Source organism: Diorhabda sublineata, chromosome 9 (genome assembly GCF_026230105.1).
Source record: "Diorhabda sublineata isolate icDioSubl1.1 chromosome 9, icDioSubl1.1, whole genome shotgun sequence".
Lineage (NCBI taxonomy): Eukaryota > Metazoa > Arthropoda > Insecta > Coleoptera > Chrysomelidae > Diorhabda > Diorhabda sublineata.
Genome location: NC_079482.1, coordinates 2,288,492 through 2,310,370, shown reverse-complemented (window position 1 = coordinate 2,310,370; position 21,879 = coordinate 2,288,492). Strand labels below are relative to the sequence as shown.

At 32.5% G+C, this 21,879-nt stretch overlaps 1 protein-coding gene across 1 annotated transcript in view; it reads right to left on the bottom strand.

Annotated features, from left to right (window-relative positions):
• Positions 1-21,879, bottom strand: part of LOC130448615 (probable multidrug resistance-associated protein lethal(2)03659) — a 56,423-nt gene that overhangs the window by 5,154 nt on the left and 29,390 nt on the right. Inside the window, exons 7-12 of the mRNA XM_056786047.1 lie at positions 19,174-19,607; positions 17,721-18,010; positions 16,234-16,549; positions 15,375-15,525; positions 12,190-12,420; positions 3,843-4,001 (exon numbers count right to left, since the gene is read on the bottom strand). Of these exons, the coding sequence (XP_056642025.1) occupies positions 3,843-4,001; positions 12,190-12,420; positions 15,375-15,525; positions 16,234-16,549; positions 17,721-18,010; positions 19,174-19,607 (1,581 nt within the window). The remainder of the gene's footprint in view (positions 1-3,842; positions 4,002-12,189; positions 12,421-15,374; positions 15,526-16,233; positions 16,550-17,720; positions 18,011-19,173; positions 19,608-21,879) is intronic.

Here is a 21,879-nt window from a genome sequence, read left to right as displayed (position 1 = left end):
GCTTTTGTATTCACACTTTTTTCGTATAACCTCAAAATTTAAGTGAAAACTTCAAATAACCACATTTTTTTGGAAAAATTATTCTTTTTCACGAAATTTTGTGAAAACTCACCTTTCTACGTCCCTAATACTCCGTAATTTTTTTATTTCAAATGTTAAATATATAATTTTGTATTTCTAATTATTTTTTTTTTCTATTAGCAAAACGAATTTCTAATATAAATAATTCTTATATAATATATTTCTAACGACTAAAAAAAAATCTGGCAACAATGTGTTTCGATTATATTGTTGTGAGTATGACTAAGCTTTTGATAGTTATGTTATAGTCCAGGACTAAAACGTTTAAAAATGATAAAAAACGAAAAAAAAAAAATAATAAAGTGAAACTTATTGGGAAAGGAAGAGAATATAGCAAAAATGGAAGGGAAAATGATTTACGGGTGATCTGTGGTTGAATAGTGGAAGGGGGAGGGTTTTTAAGGGTGAAAAACGGTTTATCTCGTTTTGCGGTAAAACTATGAGTCGTATGAAAAAAAGTTTAATAGAAAAGTTGTAGGTAATGAAGAGATCTACAGCTTTTGTATTCACACTTTTTTCGTATAACCTCAAAATTTAAGTGAAAACTTCAAATAACCACATTTTTTTGGAAAAATTATTCTTTTTCACGAAATTTTGTGAAAACTCACCTTTCTACGTCCCTAATACTCCGTAATTTTTTTATTTCAAATGTTAAATATATAATTTTGTATTTCTAATTATTTTTTTTTTCTATTAGCAAAACGAATTTCTAATATAAATAATTCTTATATAATATATTTCTAACGACTAAAAAAAAATCTGGCAACAATGTGTTTCGATTATATTGTTGTGAGTATGACTAAGCTTTTGATAGTTATGTTATAGTCCAGGACTAAAACGTTTAAAAATGATAAAAAACGAAAAAAAAAAAATAATAAAGTGAAACTTATTGGGAAAGGAAGAGAATATAGCAAAAATGGAAGGGAAAATGATTTACGGGTGATCTGTGGTTGAATAGTGGAAGGGGGAGGGTTTTTAAGGGTGAAAAACGGTTTATCTCGTTTTGCGGTAAAACTATGAGTCGTATGAAAAAAAGTTTAATAGAAAAGTTGTAGGTAATGAAGAGATCTACAGCTTTTGTATTCACACTTTTTTCGTATAACCTCAAAATTTAAGTGAAAACTTCAAATAACCACATTTTTTTGGAAAAATTATTCTTTTTCACGAAATTTTGTGAAAACTCACCTTTCTACGTCCCTAATACTCCGTAATTTTTTTATTTCAAATGTTAAATATATAATTTTGTATTTCTAATTATTTTTTTTTTCTATTAGCAAAACGAATTTCTAATATAAATAATTCTTATATAATATATTTCTAACGACTAAAAAAAAATCTGGCAACAATGTGTTTCGATTATATTGTTGTGATTATGACTAAGCTTTTGTTAGTTATGTTATAGTCCAGGACTAAAACGTTTAAAAATGATAAAAAACGAAAAAAAAAATAATAAAGTGAAACTTATTGGGAAAGGAAGAGAATATAGCAAAAATGGAAGGGATAATGATTTACGGGTGATCTGTGGTTGAATAGTGGAAGGGGGAGGGTTTTTAAGGGTGAAAAAGCGGTTTATCTCGTTTTGCGGTAAAACTATGAGTCGTATGAAAAAAAGTTTAATAGAAAAGTTGTAGGTAATAAAGAGATCTACAGCTTTTGTATTCACACTTTTTTCGTATAACCTCAAAATTTAAGTGAAAACTTCAAATAACCACATTTTTTTTTAAAAATTATTCTTTTTCACGAAATTTTATGAAAACTTACCTTTCTACGTACTTAATACTCCATAATTTTTTATTTCAAATGTTAAATATACAATTTTGTATTTCTAATAATTTTTTTTTCTATTAGCAAAACGAGTTTCTAATTTAAATACTTCTTATATGTTGAATTAGTATGATTTCTAACGACTAAAAAAAAATCTGGCAACAATGTGTTTCGATTATATTGTTGTGAGTATGGCTAAACTTTCGTTAGTTAGGTTATAGTCCAGGACTAAAACGTTTAAAAATGATAAAAAACGAAAAAAAAAAATAATAAAGTGAAAATTATTGGGAAAGGAAGAGAATATAGCAAAAATGGAAGGGAAAATGATTTACGGGTGATCTGTGGTTGAATAGTGGAAGGGGGAGGGTTTTTAAGGGTGAAAAAACGGTTTATCTCGTTTTGCGGTAAAACTATGAGTCGTATGAAAAAAAGTTTAATAGAAAAGTTGTAGGTAATGAAGAGATCTACAACTTTTGTATTTACACTTTTTTCGTATAACCTCAAAATTTACGGAAAAAATTCAAAAAACAAGTTTTTCGTTTTTTATTTTTATCTTTTACAAAAAACATTTCTTTTTCACGAAATTTTGTGACAAGTTACCTTTTTATGTATCACATACATTGTAATTTATTTGTTTTGAAATTTGGATTTTTTCACATAATATTGAAAAAGCACCCCAATTTTCGAACGAAAATCCTCCCGTCAAAATATCATCTTTTTTTAAAAAGTCTGTGAGATTTTTGCTCGTTGAAATCTCTACTTCCTGATCGTGTAAAAAAATATTACAATCACCATGGTAAATTTTCTTAGAAAAAAAAAAATAAAACAAAAAAACTCGAATGCGAAATTTTTTTTTTAATTTTTATTTACAGATATTTATATTAAATTTTCTCACTCTAATTTCACAAAAAACGTAAAATTACATTGATAAATAAAAATAATTAAAAAAAACTGATATTTTGACAGAAAAAGTTTCATTCGAAAGTTGGGGTGCCTTTTCGATATTATGTCAAAATAACGTGAAAAAATAAATATTTCAATTCAAATAAATTACAGTATATATAAGACATGGAAAGGTAAATTTTCACAAAATTTCGCGAAAGAAAATATATTTTTTGTAACAGATAAAAATAAAAAACGAAAAACTTGTTTTTTGAATTTTTTCCGTAAATTTTGAGGTTATACGAAAAAAGTGTAAATACAAAAGTTGTAGATCTTTTAATCAACTACAACTTTTCTATTAAACTTTTTTTCATACGACTCATAGTTTTACCACAAAACGAAATAAACGGTTTTCCACCCTTAAAAACTTCCCCCATTTCCCTTTCTCGACTTTAGATCGCCCGTAAATTATTTTTCCTTTCATTTTTATCATATTCTCCTCCCTTTTCAATGAATTTCATCCTACTATTAATTTTTTTTCGATTTTTATAATTTTTATTGTACGAGGTCTGTCTATTAAATAACGAGAGACTGGTTACGAAAAAGTGTTTCAATATAAAAAATCGGGTCTCTTTCAAAGCAAATCTTTTTCTAACCTTACAAAGACATCTAAGCAGACCCGTTGACGCAAAAACTTTTGGTCAGGAGTCAGATTTCTTGCCACCAACTTCGCACAGACTTTTGTCATGTGTAAAATTTTTCTAACCGTTTTTTATCGGCGTGTACAACCTCGGCAATCATCCGGATGCTCATTTGACGATCTGCACGAATAATTTGGTTGATTTTGGTCACTGTTTCCGGAGTAGAAACAGTCACAGGGCGCTGGTCATCTTCAGTGCTCTCTCGGCACGCTTACACCACTCAAAAACACGCACGGAAGATAGAAAATTGTCCCCGTAGTTTTCTTGCAACAATTTATAGCATTAAATCGGAGTTTTTTTTCAATTTAACGAGAAATTTAAGGTCTAGAACGCCCTCTAGGCGCGCAGTTCCGTTATTTAATAACCAGACCTCGTATAACAGCGTAAAAAATCGACGAGTTCGTAATAAGTCACCTGTTTGAAATTCTTGTTTTATTTTCGTGTAATCGATGCATCTCTCGACAGATGTCATATTAGTTTCGATTTCTATCCATTCGTTCACTCCCCATAACACTAAATCTGACAGTCCGATTACGTTCGTTAGTGCTAAACCGACGTTGCCGGCGGAAGTGTCTGAAATATACAAACATTGTAATAATTTTCAATCGTTTATGTTACGCGGACTGTTATTTCGATCGAGAAAGTGGTAAAATATCTAAAAGGAAAAACAACAAATCGATATGGAACGAATATTCACGATTTTATATAAATATTTTACCATTTTTCTTTTCCCGGGAAGTAGCAGTATGTCTGAATTATGTTAAGTAACGGCAACATCGCTTTTTTGTAATGATTCACTTGTAAGAGAGAGATCGATAAGATTAGAATGGATTTCAACGACTCGATAATTATTTGCGATGTTGTCAGATTGTTTTGGAAAAATTTCGTAATAGGAAAAGGATTTATTGGAAGTAATAATGGAAAAATAAATTTGCATATATATTCATAATAGAATGATATCTGCTTTTTCTAAAAAAAAAACCGACACGTAAATCTTAAAATCAAAATCAAGGTCATTGTTTTTTTTTCAAGTTCGAAACTATCGTGACCTTGAATATGTTTCAAATCAATGAAATTTCGCTTCTTTCAAATAAATTCATGACAAAATGATTCAATTCATGACAATGGGAAAAATCAGATGAGAACCAAACCAAAAAAAAACCGGAAAAATTAAATTTATGATTAACTATATTTTTCGATCACCCCTCGTAAGAATGAAAAGTACACGTAATATAAAGTGAAAATAATAAAAACGTTGGATTAACCCTATTAAAATGATACATTTAACAAATACCATTTTATTGCGATGTTGTCGGCTTGTATTGGATATCTGAATTAACATGAAAAATAAAAATAGAATTTATTGATGAAGGAAATGAAAAAATTGAAGAAGGCAGTCATGAAAAAGAGCACAGATGATAAATCGAAAGATTCCTCCGATTCTTGACGGTCCTGCATCATTTTGATCTACCAGAACGTCCAAGGACGACGAAACTCGAGTCCTTTGATTGTTTTACTAACAATCCTGATGTTCCTGATGGAGATAATGATACGAATTTATGAAATTATTGTGTTTCTATCGATTCTTGACGTTCCTGCATCATTTTGATCTACCAGAACGTCCAAGGACGACGAAACTCGAGTCCTTTGATTGTTTTACTAACAATCCTGATGTTCCTGATGGAGATAATGATACGAATTTATGAAATTAGTCTTTCCTTTGATTTTGGACGTTCCTGCATCATTTTGATCTACCAGAACGTCCAAGGACGACGAAACTCGAGTCCTTTGATTGTTTTACTAACAATCCTGATGTTCCTGATGGAGATAATGATACGAATTTATGAAATTATTGTGTTTCTATCGATTCTTGACGGTCCTGCATCATTTTGATCTACCAGAACGTCCAAGGACGACGAAACTCGAGTCCTTTGATTGTTTTACTAACAATCCTGATGTTCCTGATGGAGATAATGATACGAATTTATGAAATTAGTCTTTCCTTTGATTTTGGACGTTCCTGCATCATTTTGATCTACCAGAACGTCCAAGGACGACGAAACTCGAGTCCTTTGATTGTTTTACTAACAATCCTGATGTTCCTGATGGAGATAATGATACGAATTTATGAAATTATTGTGTTTCTATCGATTCTTGACGGTCCTGCATCATTTTGATCTACCAGAACGTCCAAGGACGACGAAACTCGAGTCCTTTGATTGTTTTACTAACAATCCTGATGTTCCTGATGGAGATAATGATACGAATTTATGAAATTAGTCTTTCCTTTGATTTTGGACGTTCCTGCATCATTTTGATCTACCAGAACGTCCAAGGACGACGAAACTCGAGTCCTTTGATTGTTTTACTAACAATCCTGATGTTCCTGATGGAGATAATGATACGAATTTATGAAATTATTGTGTTTCTATCGATTCTTGACGGTCCTGCATCATTTTGATCTACCAGAACGTCCAAGGACGACGAAACTCGAGTCCTTTGATTGTTTTACTAACAATCCTGATGTTCCTGATGGAGATAATGATACGAATTTATGAAATTATTGTGTTTCTATCGATTCTTGACGTTCCTGCATCATTTTGATCTACCAGAACGTCCAAGGACGACGAAACTCGAGTCCTTTGATTGTTTTACTAACAATCCTGATGTTCCTGATGGAGATAATGATACGAATTTATGAAATTAGTCTTTCCTTTGATTTTGGACGTTCCTGCATCATTTTGATCTACCAGAACGTCCAAGGACGACGAAACTCGAGTCCTTTGATTGTTTTACTAACAATCCTGATGTTCCTGATGGAGATAATGATACGAATTTATGAAATTATTGTGTTTCTATCGATTCTTGACGGTCCTGCATCATTTTGATCTACCAGAACGTCCAAGGACGACGAAACTCGAGTCCTTTGATTGTTTTACTAACAATCCTGATGTTCCTGATGGAGATAATGATACGAATTTATGAAATTAGTCTTTCCTTTGATTTTGGACGTTCCTGCATCATTTTGATCTACCAGAACGTCCAAGGACGACGAAACTCGAGTCCTTTGATTGTTTTACTAACAATCCTGATGTTCCTGATGGAGATAATGATACGAATTTATGAAATTAGTCTTTCCTTTGATTTTGGACGTTTCTGCATCATTTTGATCTACCAGAACGTCCAAGGACGACGAAACTCGAGTCCTTTGATTGTTTTACTAACAATCCTGATGTTCCTGATGGAGATAATGATACGAATTTATGAAATTAGTCTTTCCTTTGATTTTGGACGTTTCTGCATCATTTTGATCTACCAGAACGTCCAAGGACGACGAAACTCGAGTCCTTTGATTGTTTTACTAACAATCCTGATGTTCCTGATGGAGATAATGATACGAATTTATGAAATTAGTCTTTCCTTTGATTTTGGACGTTTCTGCATCATTTTGATCTACCAGAACGTCCAAGGACGACGAAACTCGAGTCCTTTGATTGTTTTACTAACAATCCTGATGTTCCTGATGGAGATAATGATACGAATTTATGAAATTAGTCTTTCCTTTGATTTTGGACGTTCCTGCATCATTTTGATCTACCAGAACGTCCAAGGACGACGAAACTCGAGTCCTTTGATTGTTTTACTAACAATCCTGATGTTCCTGATGGAGATAATGATACGAATTTATGAAATTAGTCTTTCCTTTGATTTTGGACGTTCCTGCATCATTTTGATCTACCAGAACGTCCAAGGACGACAAAAATCGAGTCCATTGATTGTTTTACTAACAATCCTGATGTTCCCGATGAAGATAATGATACGAATTTATGAAATTAGTCTTTCCTTTGATTTTGGACGTTCCTGCATCATTTTGATCTACCAGAACGTCCAAGGACGACAAAAATCGAGTCCTTTGATTGTTTTACTAACAATCCTGATGTTCCCGATGAAGATAATGATTCGAATTTATGAAATTAGTCTTTCCTTTGATTTTGGACGTTCCTGCATCATTTTGATCTACCAGAACGTCCAAGGACGACGAAACTCGAGTCCTTTGATTGTTTTACTAACAATCCTGATGTTCCCGATGAAGATAATGATACGAATTTATGAAATTAGTCTTTCCTTTGATTTTGGACGTTCCTGCATCATTTTGATCTACCAGAACGTCCAAGGACGACGAAACTCGAGTCCTTTGATTGTTTTACTAACAATCCTGATGTTCCTGATGGAGATAATGATACGAATTTATGAAATTAGTCTTTCCTTTGATTTTGGACGTTCCTGCATCATTTTGATCTACCAGAACGTCCAAGGACGACGAAACTCGAGTCCTTTGATTGTTTTACTAACAATCCTGATGTTCCCGATGAAGATAATGATACGAATTTATGAAATTAGTCTTTCCTTTGATTTTGGACGTTCCTGCATCATTTTGATCTACCAGAACGTCCAAGGACGACGAAACTCGAGTCCTTTGATTGTTTTACTAACAATCCTGATGTTCCTGATGGAGATAATGATACGAATTTATGAAATTAGTGTCTTTCCTTCGATTCTGGACGTTCCTGCATCATTTTGATCTACCAGAACGTCCAAGGACGACAAAAATCGAGTCCATTGATTGTTTTACTAACAATCCTGATGTTCCCGATGAAGATAATGATACGAATTTATGAAATTAGTCTTTCCTTTGATTTTGGACGTTCCTGCATCATTTTGATCTACCAGAACGTCCAAGGACGACGAAACTCGAGTCCTTTGATTGTTTTACTAACAATCCTGATGTTCCTGATGGAGATAATGATACGAATTTATGAAATTAGTGTCTTTCCTTCGATTCTGGACGTTCCTGCATCATTTTGATCTACCAGAACGTCCAAGGACGACAAAAATCGAGTCCATTGATTGTTTTACTAACAATCCTGATGTTCCCGATGAAGATAATGATACGAATTTATGAAATTAGTCTTTCCTTTGATTTTGGACGTTCCTGCATCATTTTGATCTACCAGAACGTCCAAGGACGACGAAACTCGAGTCCTTTGATTGTTTTACTAACAATCCTGATGTTCCTGATGGAGATAATGATACGAATTTATGAAATTAGTCTTTCCTTTGATTTTGGACGTTCCTGCATCATTTTGATCTACCAGAACGTCCAAGGACGACGAAACTCGAGTCCTTTGATTGTTTTACTAACAATCCTGATGTTCCTGATGGAGATAATGATACGAATTTATGAAATTAGTCTTTCCTTTGATTTTGGACGTTCCTGCATCATTTTGATCTACCAGAACGTCCAAGGACGACGAAACTCGAGTCCTTTGATTGTTTTACTAACAATCCTGATGTTCCTGATGGAGATAATGATACGAATTTATGAAATTAGTCTTTCCTTTGATTTTGGACGTTCCTGCATCATTTTGATCTACCAGAACGTCCAAGGACGACGAAACTCGAGTCCTTTGATTGTTTTACTAACAATCCTGATGTTCCCGATGAAGATAATGATACGAATTTATGAAATTAGTCTTTCCTTTGATTTTGGACGTTCCTGCATCATTTTGATCTACCAGAACGTCCAAGGACGACGAAACTCGAGTCCTTTGATTGTTTTACTAACAATCCTGATGTTCCTGATGGAGATAATGATACGAATTTATGAAATTAGTCTTTCCTTTGATTTTGGACGTTCCTGCATCATTTTGATCTACCAGAACGTCCAAGGACGACGAAACTCGAGTCCTTTGATTGTTTTACTAACAATCCTGATGTTCCCGATGAAGATAATGATACGAATTTATGAAATTAGTCTTTCCTTTGATTTTGGACGTTCCTGCATCATTTTGATCTACCAGAACGTCCAAGGACGACGAAACTCGAGTCCTTTGATTGTTTTACTAACAATCCTGATGTTCCTGATGGAGATAATGATACGAATTTATGAAATTAGTGTCTTTCCTTCGATTCTGGACGTTCCTGCATCATTTTGATCTACCAGAACGTCCAAGGACGACAAAAATCGAGTCCATTGATTGTTTTACTAACAATCCTGATGTTCCCGATGAAGATAATGATACGAATTTATGAAATTAGTCTTTCCTTTGATTTTGGACGTTCCTGCATCATTTTGATCTACCAGAACGTCCAAGGACGACGAAACTCGAGTCCTTTGATTGTTTTACTAACAATCCTGATGTTCCTGATGGAGATAATGATACGAATTTATGAAATTAGTCTTTCCTTTGATTTTGGACGTTCCTGCATCATTTTGATCTACCAGAACGTCCAAGGACGACGAAACTCGAGTCCTTTGATTGTTTTACTAACAATCCTGATGTTCCTGATGGAGATAATGATACGAATTTATGAAATTAGTCTTTCCTTTGATTTTGGACGTTCCTGCATCATTTTGATCTACCAGAACGTCCAAGGACGACGAAACTCGAGTCCTTTGATTGTTTTACTAACAATCCTGATGTTCCTGATGGAGATAATGATACGAATTTATGAAATTAGTCTTTCCTTTGATTTTGGACGTTCCTGCATCATTTTGATCTACCAGAACGTCCAAGGACGACGAAACTCGAGTCCTTTGATTGTTTTACTAACAATCCTGATGTTCCCGATGAAGATAATGATACGAATTTATGAAATTAGTCTTTCCTTTGATTTTGGACGTTCCTGCATCATTTTGATCTACCAGAACGTCCAAGGACGACGAAACTCGAGTCCTTTGATTGTTTTACTAACAATCCTGATGTTCCTGATGGAGATAATGATACGAATTTATGAAATTAGTGTCTTTCCTTCGATTCTGGACGTTCCTGCATCATTTTGATCTACCAGAACGTCCAAGGACGACAAAAATCGAGTCCATTGATTGTTTTACTAACAATCCTGATGTTCCCGATGAAGATAATGATACGAATTTATGAAATTAGTCTTTCCTTTGATTTTGGACGTTCCTGCATCATTTTGATCTACCAGAACGTCCAAGGACGACGAAACTCGAGTCCTTTGATTGTTTTACTAACAATCCTGATGTTCCTGATGGAGATAATGATACGAATTTATGAAATTAGTCTTTCCTTTGATTTTGGACGTTCCTGCATCATTTTGATCTACCAGAACGTCCAAGGACGACGAAACTCGAGTCCTTTGATTGTTTTACTAACAATCCTGATGTTCCTGATGGAGATAATGATACGAATTTATGAAATTAGTCTTTCCTTTGATTTTGGACGTTCCTGCATCATTTTGATCTACCAGAACGTCCAAGGACGACGAAACTCGAGTCCTTTGATTGTTTTACTAACAATCCTGATGTTCCTGATGGAGATAATGATACGAATTTATGAAATTAGTCTTTCCTTTGATTTTGGACGTTCCTGCATCATTTTGATCTACCAGAACGTCCAAGGACGACGAAACTCGAGTCCTTTGATTGTTTTACTAACAATCCTGATGTTCCTGATGGAGATAATGATACGAATTTATGAAATTAGTCTTTCCTTTGATTTTGGACGTTCCTGCATCATTTTGATCTACCAGAACGTCCAAGGACGACGAAACTCGAGTCCTTTGATTGTTTTACTAACAATCCTGATGTTCCTGATGGAGATAATGATACGAATTTATGAAATTAGTGTCTTTCCTTCGATTCTGGACGTTCCTGCATCATTTTGATCTACCAGAACGTCCAAGGACGACAAAAATCGAGTCCATTGATTGTTTTACTAACAATCCTGATGTTCCCGATGAAGATAATGATACGAATTTATGAAATTAGTCTTTCCTTTGATTTTGGACGTTCCTGCATCATTTTGATCTACCAGAACGTCCAAGGACGACGAAACTCGAGTCCTTTGATTGTTTTACTAACAATCCTGATGTTCCTGATGGAGATAATGATACGAATTTATGAAATTAGTGTCTTTCCTTCGATTCTGGACGTTCCTGCATCATTTTGATCTACCAGAACGTCCAAGGACGACAAAAATCGAGTCCATTGATTGTTTTACTAACAATCCTGATGTTCCCGATGAAGATAATGATACGAATTTATGAAATTAGTCTTTCCTTTGATTTTGGACGTTCCTGCATCATTTTGATCTACCAGAACGTCCAAGGACGACGAAACTCGAGTCCTTTGATTGTTTTACTAACAATCCTGATGTTCCTGATGGAGATAATGATACGAATTTATGAAATTAGTCTTTCCTTTGATTTTGGACGTTCCTGCATCATTTTGATCTACCAGAACGTCCAAGGACGACGAAACTCGAGTCCTTTGATTGTTTTACTAACAATCCTGATGTTCCTGATGGAGATAATGATACGAATTTATGAAATTAGTCTTTCCTTTGATTTTGGACGTTCCTGCATCATTTTGATCTACCAGAACGTCCAAGGACGACGAAACTCGAGTCCTTTGATTGTTTTACTAACAATCCTGATGTTCCTGATGAAGATAATGATACGAATTTATGAAATTATTAATTTAAGTATTTGGAAATCGAGTCGACGACTTGAAAATGAAAAAAATCGCCGCTGAAAACAAGTCGAACCAGTAGCAGTTGAGAATACTACCGTTAACACGGTTTTATGAGAAAATTACTTTCTATCTAGTTATGTACGTTATTTTTTCTACAAATCCAAACAAAATTATGAGTTTTCCCCGTGGAAAATATATTTTATGGCAGTGAACATTTCGATGGAAATAAGAATATAAATAGTGGAAAATTAAGTGACTCACCGTCTGGAAAGAACAAAAATTTGGCTATGATAATGGTAGAAAAGGTCGCGCTTAGTGTTCCCATATAAAACCCAAGACCGGCATGGGACAATTTGGTTGTGAAAACTGCCGACGAATACAAATCTTGATGTCGATAAAATTCATCTGTCAGCTTCTTTTTGGCGTCAAACGCCCTGATAGTTGACAAACCTTCGAGGGTAGAATTAATGTGGCCCACTAAAGGGCTCCTAGCTGGAAACATAATTTCATTAATTAACGTTGAAGCTATTTGCAAAGGGAAATAAATATTAGAAGTGAAACAATCGCTTGCTTTTTAATCGTTAAGAATTTGATTGGATTTTTGATACCGTGCTGGTTTAACTGACCCAGAACCATACCAATGAATACCAGATTTCATTTGTAGGGATATTTTTTAGAGAAAACGTTTAAATTGAGTTTATAAACAGACCAAAAGAAGTATATGGTACTGAAAATGAATTCCAATGAAGCTTGCAGTCGAAAAACGATTTTTCTATCAACTGATGTTTGGTTTAGTGTCGAACTAACCTCACTTTTTCAAGTTTTTTAATATAATTCGTGTTTCTATTCATTTGTGATGATTATTTTCGAAAACGAGATATTATAAGTATTATCTCGTATTTTCTAATAAATTCCAATTTTCATTATTCGGGAAACTCGACATTTGATTCGTTTACGGTGATATTTCTTTCATTTTTGCTCGTACAAGAAAATTGTTCAGAACAAAATTGTAGGAAATTTTGTGCTCTACAACATGACAATACAATTGTTCAACCCCCGATTTTTTTGAAAATTGATAACAAATTTGATTTTTTTTTTATTTATGTTTCAGGTATAGTAGAAATGACATAATCAAATTGATATTATACGTAAATGTAGAGAAAATCTTTTTGAATAAGTTGGCGTTTTGAAATTTTTGAATATTCAAAATGGCGGCCGCGTAAACTGAATTTGAATATATATTTTTCTTTCGCTGATAATTTAATTAATATTAGCAATTTTGTGACGCGGTTTTCTGCAATCTACAGAGGGAAAAATGTAGTTTAATATACAATATAAACGATTTTTGTAACAAATTATTTGTAATGGATAAACCAAAAAAAATTTTTTTTGTAAAATTTTTCGAAATTTATTATTGAAAAATTGATTTTAAGTCTCGTTGTGAATCACAGTTGGATAGGCTTCCAAAAAACACACATTTTGGAAAAAAAAAGGAATTTTGAGCCGCCATTTTGAATTTTGAAAATTTTTAAGGAACGTTTCTTTTCTATTTTCATACATTTTCATTTTGATTATGTCATTTCCACTATTCCTGGCGCATCCCTAAAACAAATTTTCAATCAATTTTTGACAATTTAGAGGTTAAACAATTTCTTTTCGAAAATATGTTTTCATCATGTTGTGGAGCATAAAAATTCCTACAATTTTGATAAACATAATTTTTTTGTACGATCCAAAATGAAAGAGATTTCCAAAATTCCCCAAAAAGCTTCACTTAAAAGTGAGGTTAGTTCCACACGAAAAAAAAAATTCGCACGTAAGGAATTTTGAGCCGCCATTTTGAATTTTAAAAATTTTTAAGGAACATTTCTTTTATATTTTCATACATTTTCAATTTGATTTTCAATCAATATTTGACAATTTGGAGGTTAAACAATTTCTTTTCGAAAATATGTTTTCATCATGTTGTAGAACATAAAAATTCCTACAATTTTGATAAACATAATTTTTTTGTACGATCCAAAATGAAAGAGATTTCCAAAATTCCCCAAAAAGCTTCACTTAAAAGTGAGGTTAGTTCCACACGAAAAAAAAAATTCGCACGTAAGGAATTTTGAGCCGCCATTTTGAATTTTAAAAATTTTTAAGGAACATTTCTTTTATATTTTCATACATTTTCAATTTAATTTTCAATCAATATTTGACAATTTGGAGGTTAAACAATATCTTTTCGAAAATATGTTTACATCATATTGTAGACATAAAAATTCCTACAATTTTGATAAATATAATTTTTTTGTACGATCCAAAATGAAAGAGATTTCCAAAATTCCCCAAAAAACTTCATTTAAAAGTGAGGTTAGTTCCACACGAAAAAAAAATTCGCACGTAAGGAATTTTGAGCCGCCATTTTGAATTTTAAAAATTTTAAGGAACATTTCTTTTATATTTTCATACATTTTCAATTTGATTTTCAATCAATATTTGACAATTTGAAGGTTAAACAATTTCTTTTCGAAAATATGTTTTCATCATGTTGTAGAACATAAAAATTCCTACAATTTTGATAAACATAATTTTTTTGTACGATCCAAAATGAAAGAGATTTCCAAAATTCCCCAAAAAGCTTCACTTAAAAGTGAGGTTAGTTCCACACGAAAAAAAAAATTCGCACGTAAGGAATTTTGAGCCGCCATTTTGAATTTTAAAAATTTTAAGGAACATTTCTTTTATATTTTCATACATTTTCAATTTGATTTTCAATCAATATTTGACAATTTGGAGGTTAAACAATATCTTTTCGAAAATATGTTTTCATCATATTGTAGAACATAAAAATTCCTACAATTTTGATAAATATAATTTTTTTGTAGATCAAAATTGAAAGAGATTTCCAAAATTCCCCAAAAAACTTCACTTAAAAGTGAGGTTAGTTCCACACGAAAAAAAAAATTCGCACGTAAGGAATTTTGAGCCGCCATTTTGAATTTTGAAAATTTTTACGGAACATTTCTTTCATATTTTCATACATTTTCAATTTGATTTTCAATCAATATTTGACAATTTAGAGGTTAAACAATTTCTTTTCGAAAATATGTTTTCATCATGTTGTGGAGCATAAAAATTCCTACAATTTTGATAAATATAATTTTTTTGTAGATCAAAAATGAAAGAGATTTCCAAAATTCCCCAAACAGTGCTTAAAAGTGAGGTTAGTTCCACACATCAGCTGTCATTTTTCAACTAAATTTTGGAGGTCAAAAAGAATCTGACGTGGCTCGGAATATTTTTGAATAGAAACTGATACAATGTTTGTCATCAACAAATCACGTGATAATTTGGAGTTTTTCATCGAAAAAATTAATCGATTAGTCCCCCCTTCGTCCTCCGACCAAATTCAAAGCGACTCGCACAAATTTAATTTGTAAAAAATGAATTATACTCACTTGCCGCCTCCAGCCTTTTCAAATTACGTGCCGTTTTAATATAGAGGATCCTAAATATCACGACCAGGACGATGAAAATTACAGAAGGGAAAAGAAATATCCAGTTAACTGTTGCTATAAGAACGATGCTGCCTAAGCAGAAAAATGCCACCTGGAAAACAACCGTAATGTTAATTGCCTCGAACAACGAAATCAATAAAATGATTTAAAATAAATTCGCGCAACGATTTGGATAAAAAAATTTAGAACTCTGACACGCGTTTAAATAATGAATCGTTAGAGCCCGCTCACACGATACGGTACACATACCGACGGTTCGTACGCGGCAGATTAACCGCGATTGACTTTTGACTGGTTTTTCTTCACTTTAAAGACCAACAATTTGCGAAAGTGATATTTTCTTGAAGTTTTTTTCGATACCAATATAAAATGTTGACATATTTATGTGTAAGAGCACTTTGAACTTTGAACCACAACGAAAATATGATAGCACGTCAATAAATTCTTCACACCCCCAATAGATCCTTCCAGAAATCACTCATCAAACAACGAATCCTTCCGGGAAGAGCATCCCATCATCCTCCAATCTAAACCTACTTCTTTGAGGTGTATATAAGTGTCTAGCTGTCCTCTTCTTCTCTTCAGAATAGTACTATGTACTTTACTAGGTATGAATGGCTCTTGGTGGTGTGTCGGAACGTTCTAGCTGAGTGCGGATGATGCTGATGCGGTTCAGTAACAGTTGAAATCGAATTTATAAGAGTTGCCTTTGTAGCTAAAGCAGTAGTAGCAGGATCCACGCAGGGTAAGATTGTGAAACTTCAAGAGAAATTAGGAGTTTTTTTAAAAGAGTACTTACCCTAAGTAAGTGCAGGAATAAAGTGGGGAGTTTCTCGTCGATGATATTCAAATCATAAGAAAATCTGTTTACGACGTTTCCCAAATAGTTAGTATCAAAAAACGTCATAACTGACGTTAATATACGGTTGACCATAGCTTTGTGAACGTTATAAGAAGCGTTTCTGCAGAATCTCAATAAAATATAGAGATTTATCAAAGTGAACATTGAGGTTATGAGTACGACTATAGTGTATAGCTTTAAGCAGTCTTCTTTGTCGTATGGTCCGCCCAAGAAAAGTAGATAAGTGGTGCTGTTGGTTGCTTGAAGATCTATCCTGAAATAATAATTGTAGTTCAATAAAAAATACCAAAAAAAAATTTTTAATCCTCAATCTTTTGAAAATTTTTAGATTTATGAAAATTTTACAGTAAAAATAATGATATCAAATCGATATTTTGTGGGGACGTTGAGGAAATGTTTCTGGAAAAATTGGTGTTTACTAATTTCAAAAATTCAAAATGGCGGACGTGTGAACTTGAGTTTTTTTCAATATTTGCTCACTTTTGTGAATATTAACAATTTTGAGACGCAGTTTGCTGCACTCGAGATAAAAAAATGTGTAGTTTGAAAAAAATATCAACAAAATTTTATTTACAAATATTATTACCTCTTAAACTAAAAAAAAATTATAAATCTTTCTAGTTTTTTCGAATTTTATAGTTGAAAAGTCAATTTTGACTTATGATTAAAATTATAAAACAAAAAACACTCATAAAATACACATTTTGAAAAAAAAAACTTTCATTATACAATAATTACAAGCTAAAATAACGAACGTCAAAGTAATAGCAAAATTTTGAACCACCATTTTGACTTTTCTAAATTTGAAAACCCCAACTTCTCAAAAAGCATTTCCTCTATATTTCCTTAAAATATCAAATCGATTTTTGTATTTTCACTGTACTATCTGTATATCTAAAAAATTGTTCTAAGTTTTGTTCGCAAGCTAAGCTCCCGGACTAATAAAAATTCAATTATACTTATTTAAATAATTAATAAAGGGACTAAGGTACTATCCCATCGTAAATATATCGAGATAACTTGTATTATAAATTACTGTTCACTTTGTACTATTCGATAATAACAGCACGACTATAGTTTTGATAGACGAAAAGTTTTTGAACGACCCGAGTAAATACAAGGTTTTAGGTAGAAAAAAATTAGGTACGTAGGTCTAAAATAACTGAAAAAAACTGTTGTTGTTAATGAATAAAAGTATTTGACAATATTAAGCGAAATACTTGAAATTTCTAAAAACTGGTAGCTTTAAACTTAAGAGATTATAGTGGGGAGCCTCGATGGAATTAACAATTACTTTTATTTTTTAATTAAACAATTTAAAGTATATAAAACCAAACCCACTAAAAATAACTGTAAAATAAGATGCTAGCTCAGAATATTTGGTTATAATTTTTAATACAAATAAATAAATATAAGCTACTCACCATTTTGTTTTAATTTTTTCTCCAACAAAGTGCGACCCTTCTCTCATTGTAAAAACAATCATAATCGAAGCGAAAAACAAATATCCTCCTCCAAATTTCAAATACGATTTATAAACATCGGCACTAATTTTTCCAGAATTATTAATTTCTTTATATAAATTTTCATCAGCGTATCTACTATCTTCATTTTGATCAGTAACGATCGTACTTAATTCCCTATGCTTATCAACTACATCATTTAATGTTTCAACTATATCACATGATGGATAGAAAGTTTCGGTATCTCCTACCTGAAAAAACCGTCTCGTAACTGGCTTCAATTTTTCCAATCTTCGAAATCGTTGGCATACACACAAAACCGATCACAATATATGAGAACGAGAGAAAACACAGTTATAAGTGATTTGAATTAAATCCAAAAATAGAACGAAAAACATTTAACATAATCTTAATTAATACCCGCCTGAATAATATTGTAATCGACGAAAGCGTTCTAATGTTATGTTAGGATTACGCGCCAAATATTTCCCCTAATTATAATGGCGCTTAATAGAGATGATTGACAACCAATCACATCGTTAATTGCCACGTGATTCGCACGTGCTCTGAGCGAGATGTTCGACAGGGATCAACTCGACGTACAGTTGTCATAAAAGAATGGCGTGGGTTATAAAGAATGAGCAATTAAGTTTAAATTAATTAATCTTAAACATGAAATATACATCTAGTGTCAAATGAAAAAAGTGTGTAGTGTGAAAAATATTCGGTTTCAAGAAATTACTGTGCTTATTTTAATGAATAATTGTGACCGAATTGAGTTTTTCGTCCACTTTAAACAACCTAGGTAAGTGTTTTAAGTTTGAACAGGATTTAATGTATTTAAAAAAAATTGTAACGCTCATGAATCCACTCATAAACTATGAAGTGTAGGGAGAATCTCTGTATATGAAAAATGTATGTAGAATTAGATATTAGCATCAGGGTTAATTCAAAAGGAAGCGTCGAATATTATTTATACTCTGTTTTTACACTTTTGTACAACTGATTGAGTTAAAAATTATATTTTTTTACTCGACATACTTCAATTCATCTATTAGTAATTGTAGATGAATTGAAGTATACCGAGTAAAAAATTTAATATAATTTTTTTTTCATACCATAACCTGTCTGCGCAGCGCCATTTTGGTTTTTAATTGTTATTTATCGTATACAGCGGGACACTTTTCTCCCATATGAGATACTATTTCTTCTCTTTGCCCTTCTCAAATAGATTACGTAATTTAAAAAATTTTGTACATTAAAGATGATTAAATTGGCGATTTAAAGTCTTTTCGGTTTAACTCGGTCAAAATCAGAATTTTCGGAAAGTCATCAGGTTCACGTTCACTGTTGTTTTGGTACTGATTGATTTCGATGCTAATACGTATTTATATAAATGGTGAATATTACTTACCAACTTTCCATGACTCAACGTAAATATATCATCAGCTTGGTTAATATGTTTTGGATTTTGAGATATCAAAATACAAATTTTGTCTTTCAAAAACTTCTGAATACACTCGGTGAAAATAACATCTTGTACATTAGCATCCAAAGCAGTTAGAGGATCGTCCAATAAATAAATGTCACTTTTTTTATAAACGCATCTAGCTAAATTGATCCTAGCTTGTTGTCCTTTGCTTAAATTGATTCCGGCTTCTGCGATAATCGTCTCGTCGCCGTTTTTCAAGAAGGACAAATCGTAATCGAGTCCGCAGATTTTTAGAATCTCTTCGTAACGACCTTTATCGTATTTTTCACCAAACAAGATGTTGTTTTTAATGGTTGATGGGAACAACCAAGGTTCTTGCGCTGCGAACGATATACTCCCTCCAAGTTTACAATAACCTTCAAAAAATATATATTCTCTGACATCTACATTCATATCTCGAAAACAAGTTGTGATAAGATAAGATAAATGTTGTTGCTTGTTCTTTTTTAAACCTAAATCTAACCTAACCTAACTTAATTTTCTTTCCCGCAATGGTCGCATCAATCCCGCTTGTACCAAAAAAGTAATTCAAACTCAAATATCAAATTTTTGGTGTTTTTTTTTTTCGATTTTTTCCATAAAGTGTTAAGTTGTATCGAAAAAATAGATAAGACAAAAATAGTAGATAAAAAAAATGTCTACAAAAACTGTTCTTATACTTTTTTAGCTAAGAATCGCCATTTTTGAGACATAGTGTTTTAAAGATGGAAAGTTACGATAGGTATATAATAAATAGGTTAAAAAATTTTGACATTTGACCTTGAATAATTTCTTTAGCACATATGGAAATATATGACTAATGATAAACCCAAAATCTTCACCCGAATTTAACGTTTTTTTCTTTTTAATTGAGCAGCGTAGATTTAGTTAATGAATGTGTGTTTAGTTGCACAGATTCTTTATTTTGAAATTTCGAAGTGTGTGGAAAATATTATTAGCAGCTAAACAAAAACACATTCTTTTATATAAAGCTCTTTTCCTTCCGTTGTTTCAAGGAAAATAATCGTTAGTATTTTTTTTTCCCGAAGTGGATGTTGACAGGCTAATTTAAATAAATTTTGTTTTGTTCAGTGGTAACGGCGGGCTACTGCCTGTTACCAGTTATTAAGGGAAATATACAAACTGGCAAATTTATTTGAAATTTTCATTTCATAAATAAAATTCCGCCTTAAATGCGACGGTTTAAAGTGAAAGAGTTTTATGAGGTTTTTAGTGATTCCAGATAAAGGCGTTTTAGAAAATTTTATTGCAATTACAAATAAAATCGAATCTACAAACAAGTTTCGTTAAAAAAGAAGAAGAAACTGTAGAAAATAAATTTTTTCATATCCTATAATCATGAATAGATATACAATTTTTTAAAATATGCAAATCAATTAGGAAAATAGTTCAGGGAAAGCTTAGACCAGCTTGCGATGTTGCCAAACATGTATTTTTTATATATGTCGAGAATTTAACGAATTATTATACACATATTATGGACATTTCGATACATTTAGTGTCATCAAATATTTACAAAAAAATACATGAAAATTGCAGTGATGCCAAACGTACTTTGTACCCAAATTTAGGGAAATAAAAGATGTCAAACGGAAACATATAACAATGGCGGCGTTGTCAGATCTGTTTTTTTCTCCTTATCTGGGAAAAAAGGAAAAAATTATGAATACTGCGATGTTGCCAAAAGTAGTTTACACTGGGGAAATAGAAGATGTCAATCCGACACATATAACGATGGGGGCGTTGTCAGATCTGTTTTTTTCTCTCCTTATCTAGGGAAAAAAGGAAAAAATTATGAATACTGCGATGTTGCCAAAAGTAGTTTACCCTGGGGAAATAGAAGATGTCAAACCGACACATATAACGATGGGGGCGTTGTCAAATCTGTTTTTTTTCCTTAATTTGGGAAAAAGGAAAAGATTTATGAATACTGCGGTGTTGTCAAAAGTAGGTTGTACCCAAATCTAGGGAAATAGAAGATGTCAATCCGACACATATAACGATGGGGGCGTTGTCAGATCTGTTTTTTTCTCTCCTTATCTAGGGAAAAAAGGACAAAATTATGAATACTGCGATGTTGCCAAAAGTAGTTTACCCTGGGGAAATAGAAGATGTCAAACCGACACATATAACGATGGGGGCGTTGTCAAATCTGTTTTTTTTCCTTAATTTGGGAAAAAGGAAAAGATTTATGAATACTGCGGTGTTGTCAAAAGTAGGTTGTACCCAAATCTAGGGAAATAGAAGATGTCAATCCGACACATATAACGATGGGGGCGTTGTCAGATCTGTTTTTTTCTCTCCTTATCTAGGGAAAAAAGGACAAAATTATGAATACTGCGATGTTGCCAAAAGTAGTTTACCCTGGGGAAATAGAAGATGTCAAACCGACACATATAACGATGGGGGCGTTGTCAAATCTGTTTTTTTCCTTAATTTGGGAAAAAGGAAAAGATTTATGAATACTGCGGTGTTGTCAAAAGTAGGTTGTACCCAAATCTAGGGAAATAGAAGATGTCAATCCGACACATATAACGATGGGGGCGTTGTCAGATCTGTTTTTTTCTCTCCTTATCTAGGGAAAAAAGGACAAAATTATGAATACTGCGATGTTGCCAAAAGTAGTTT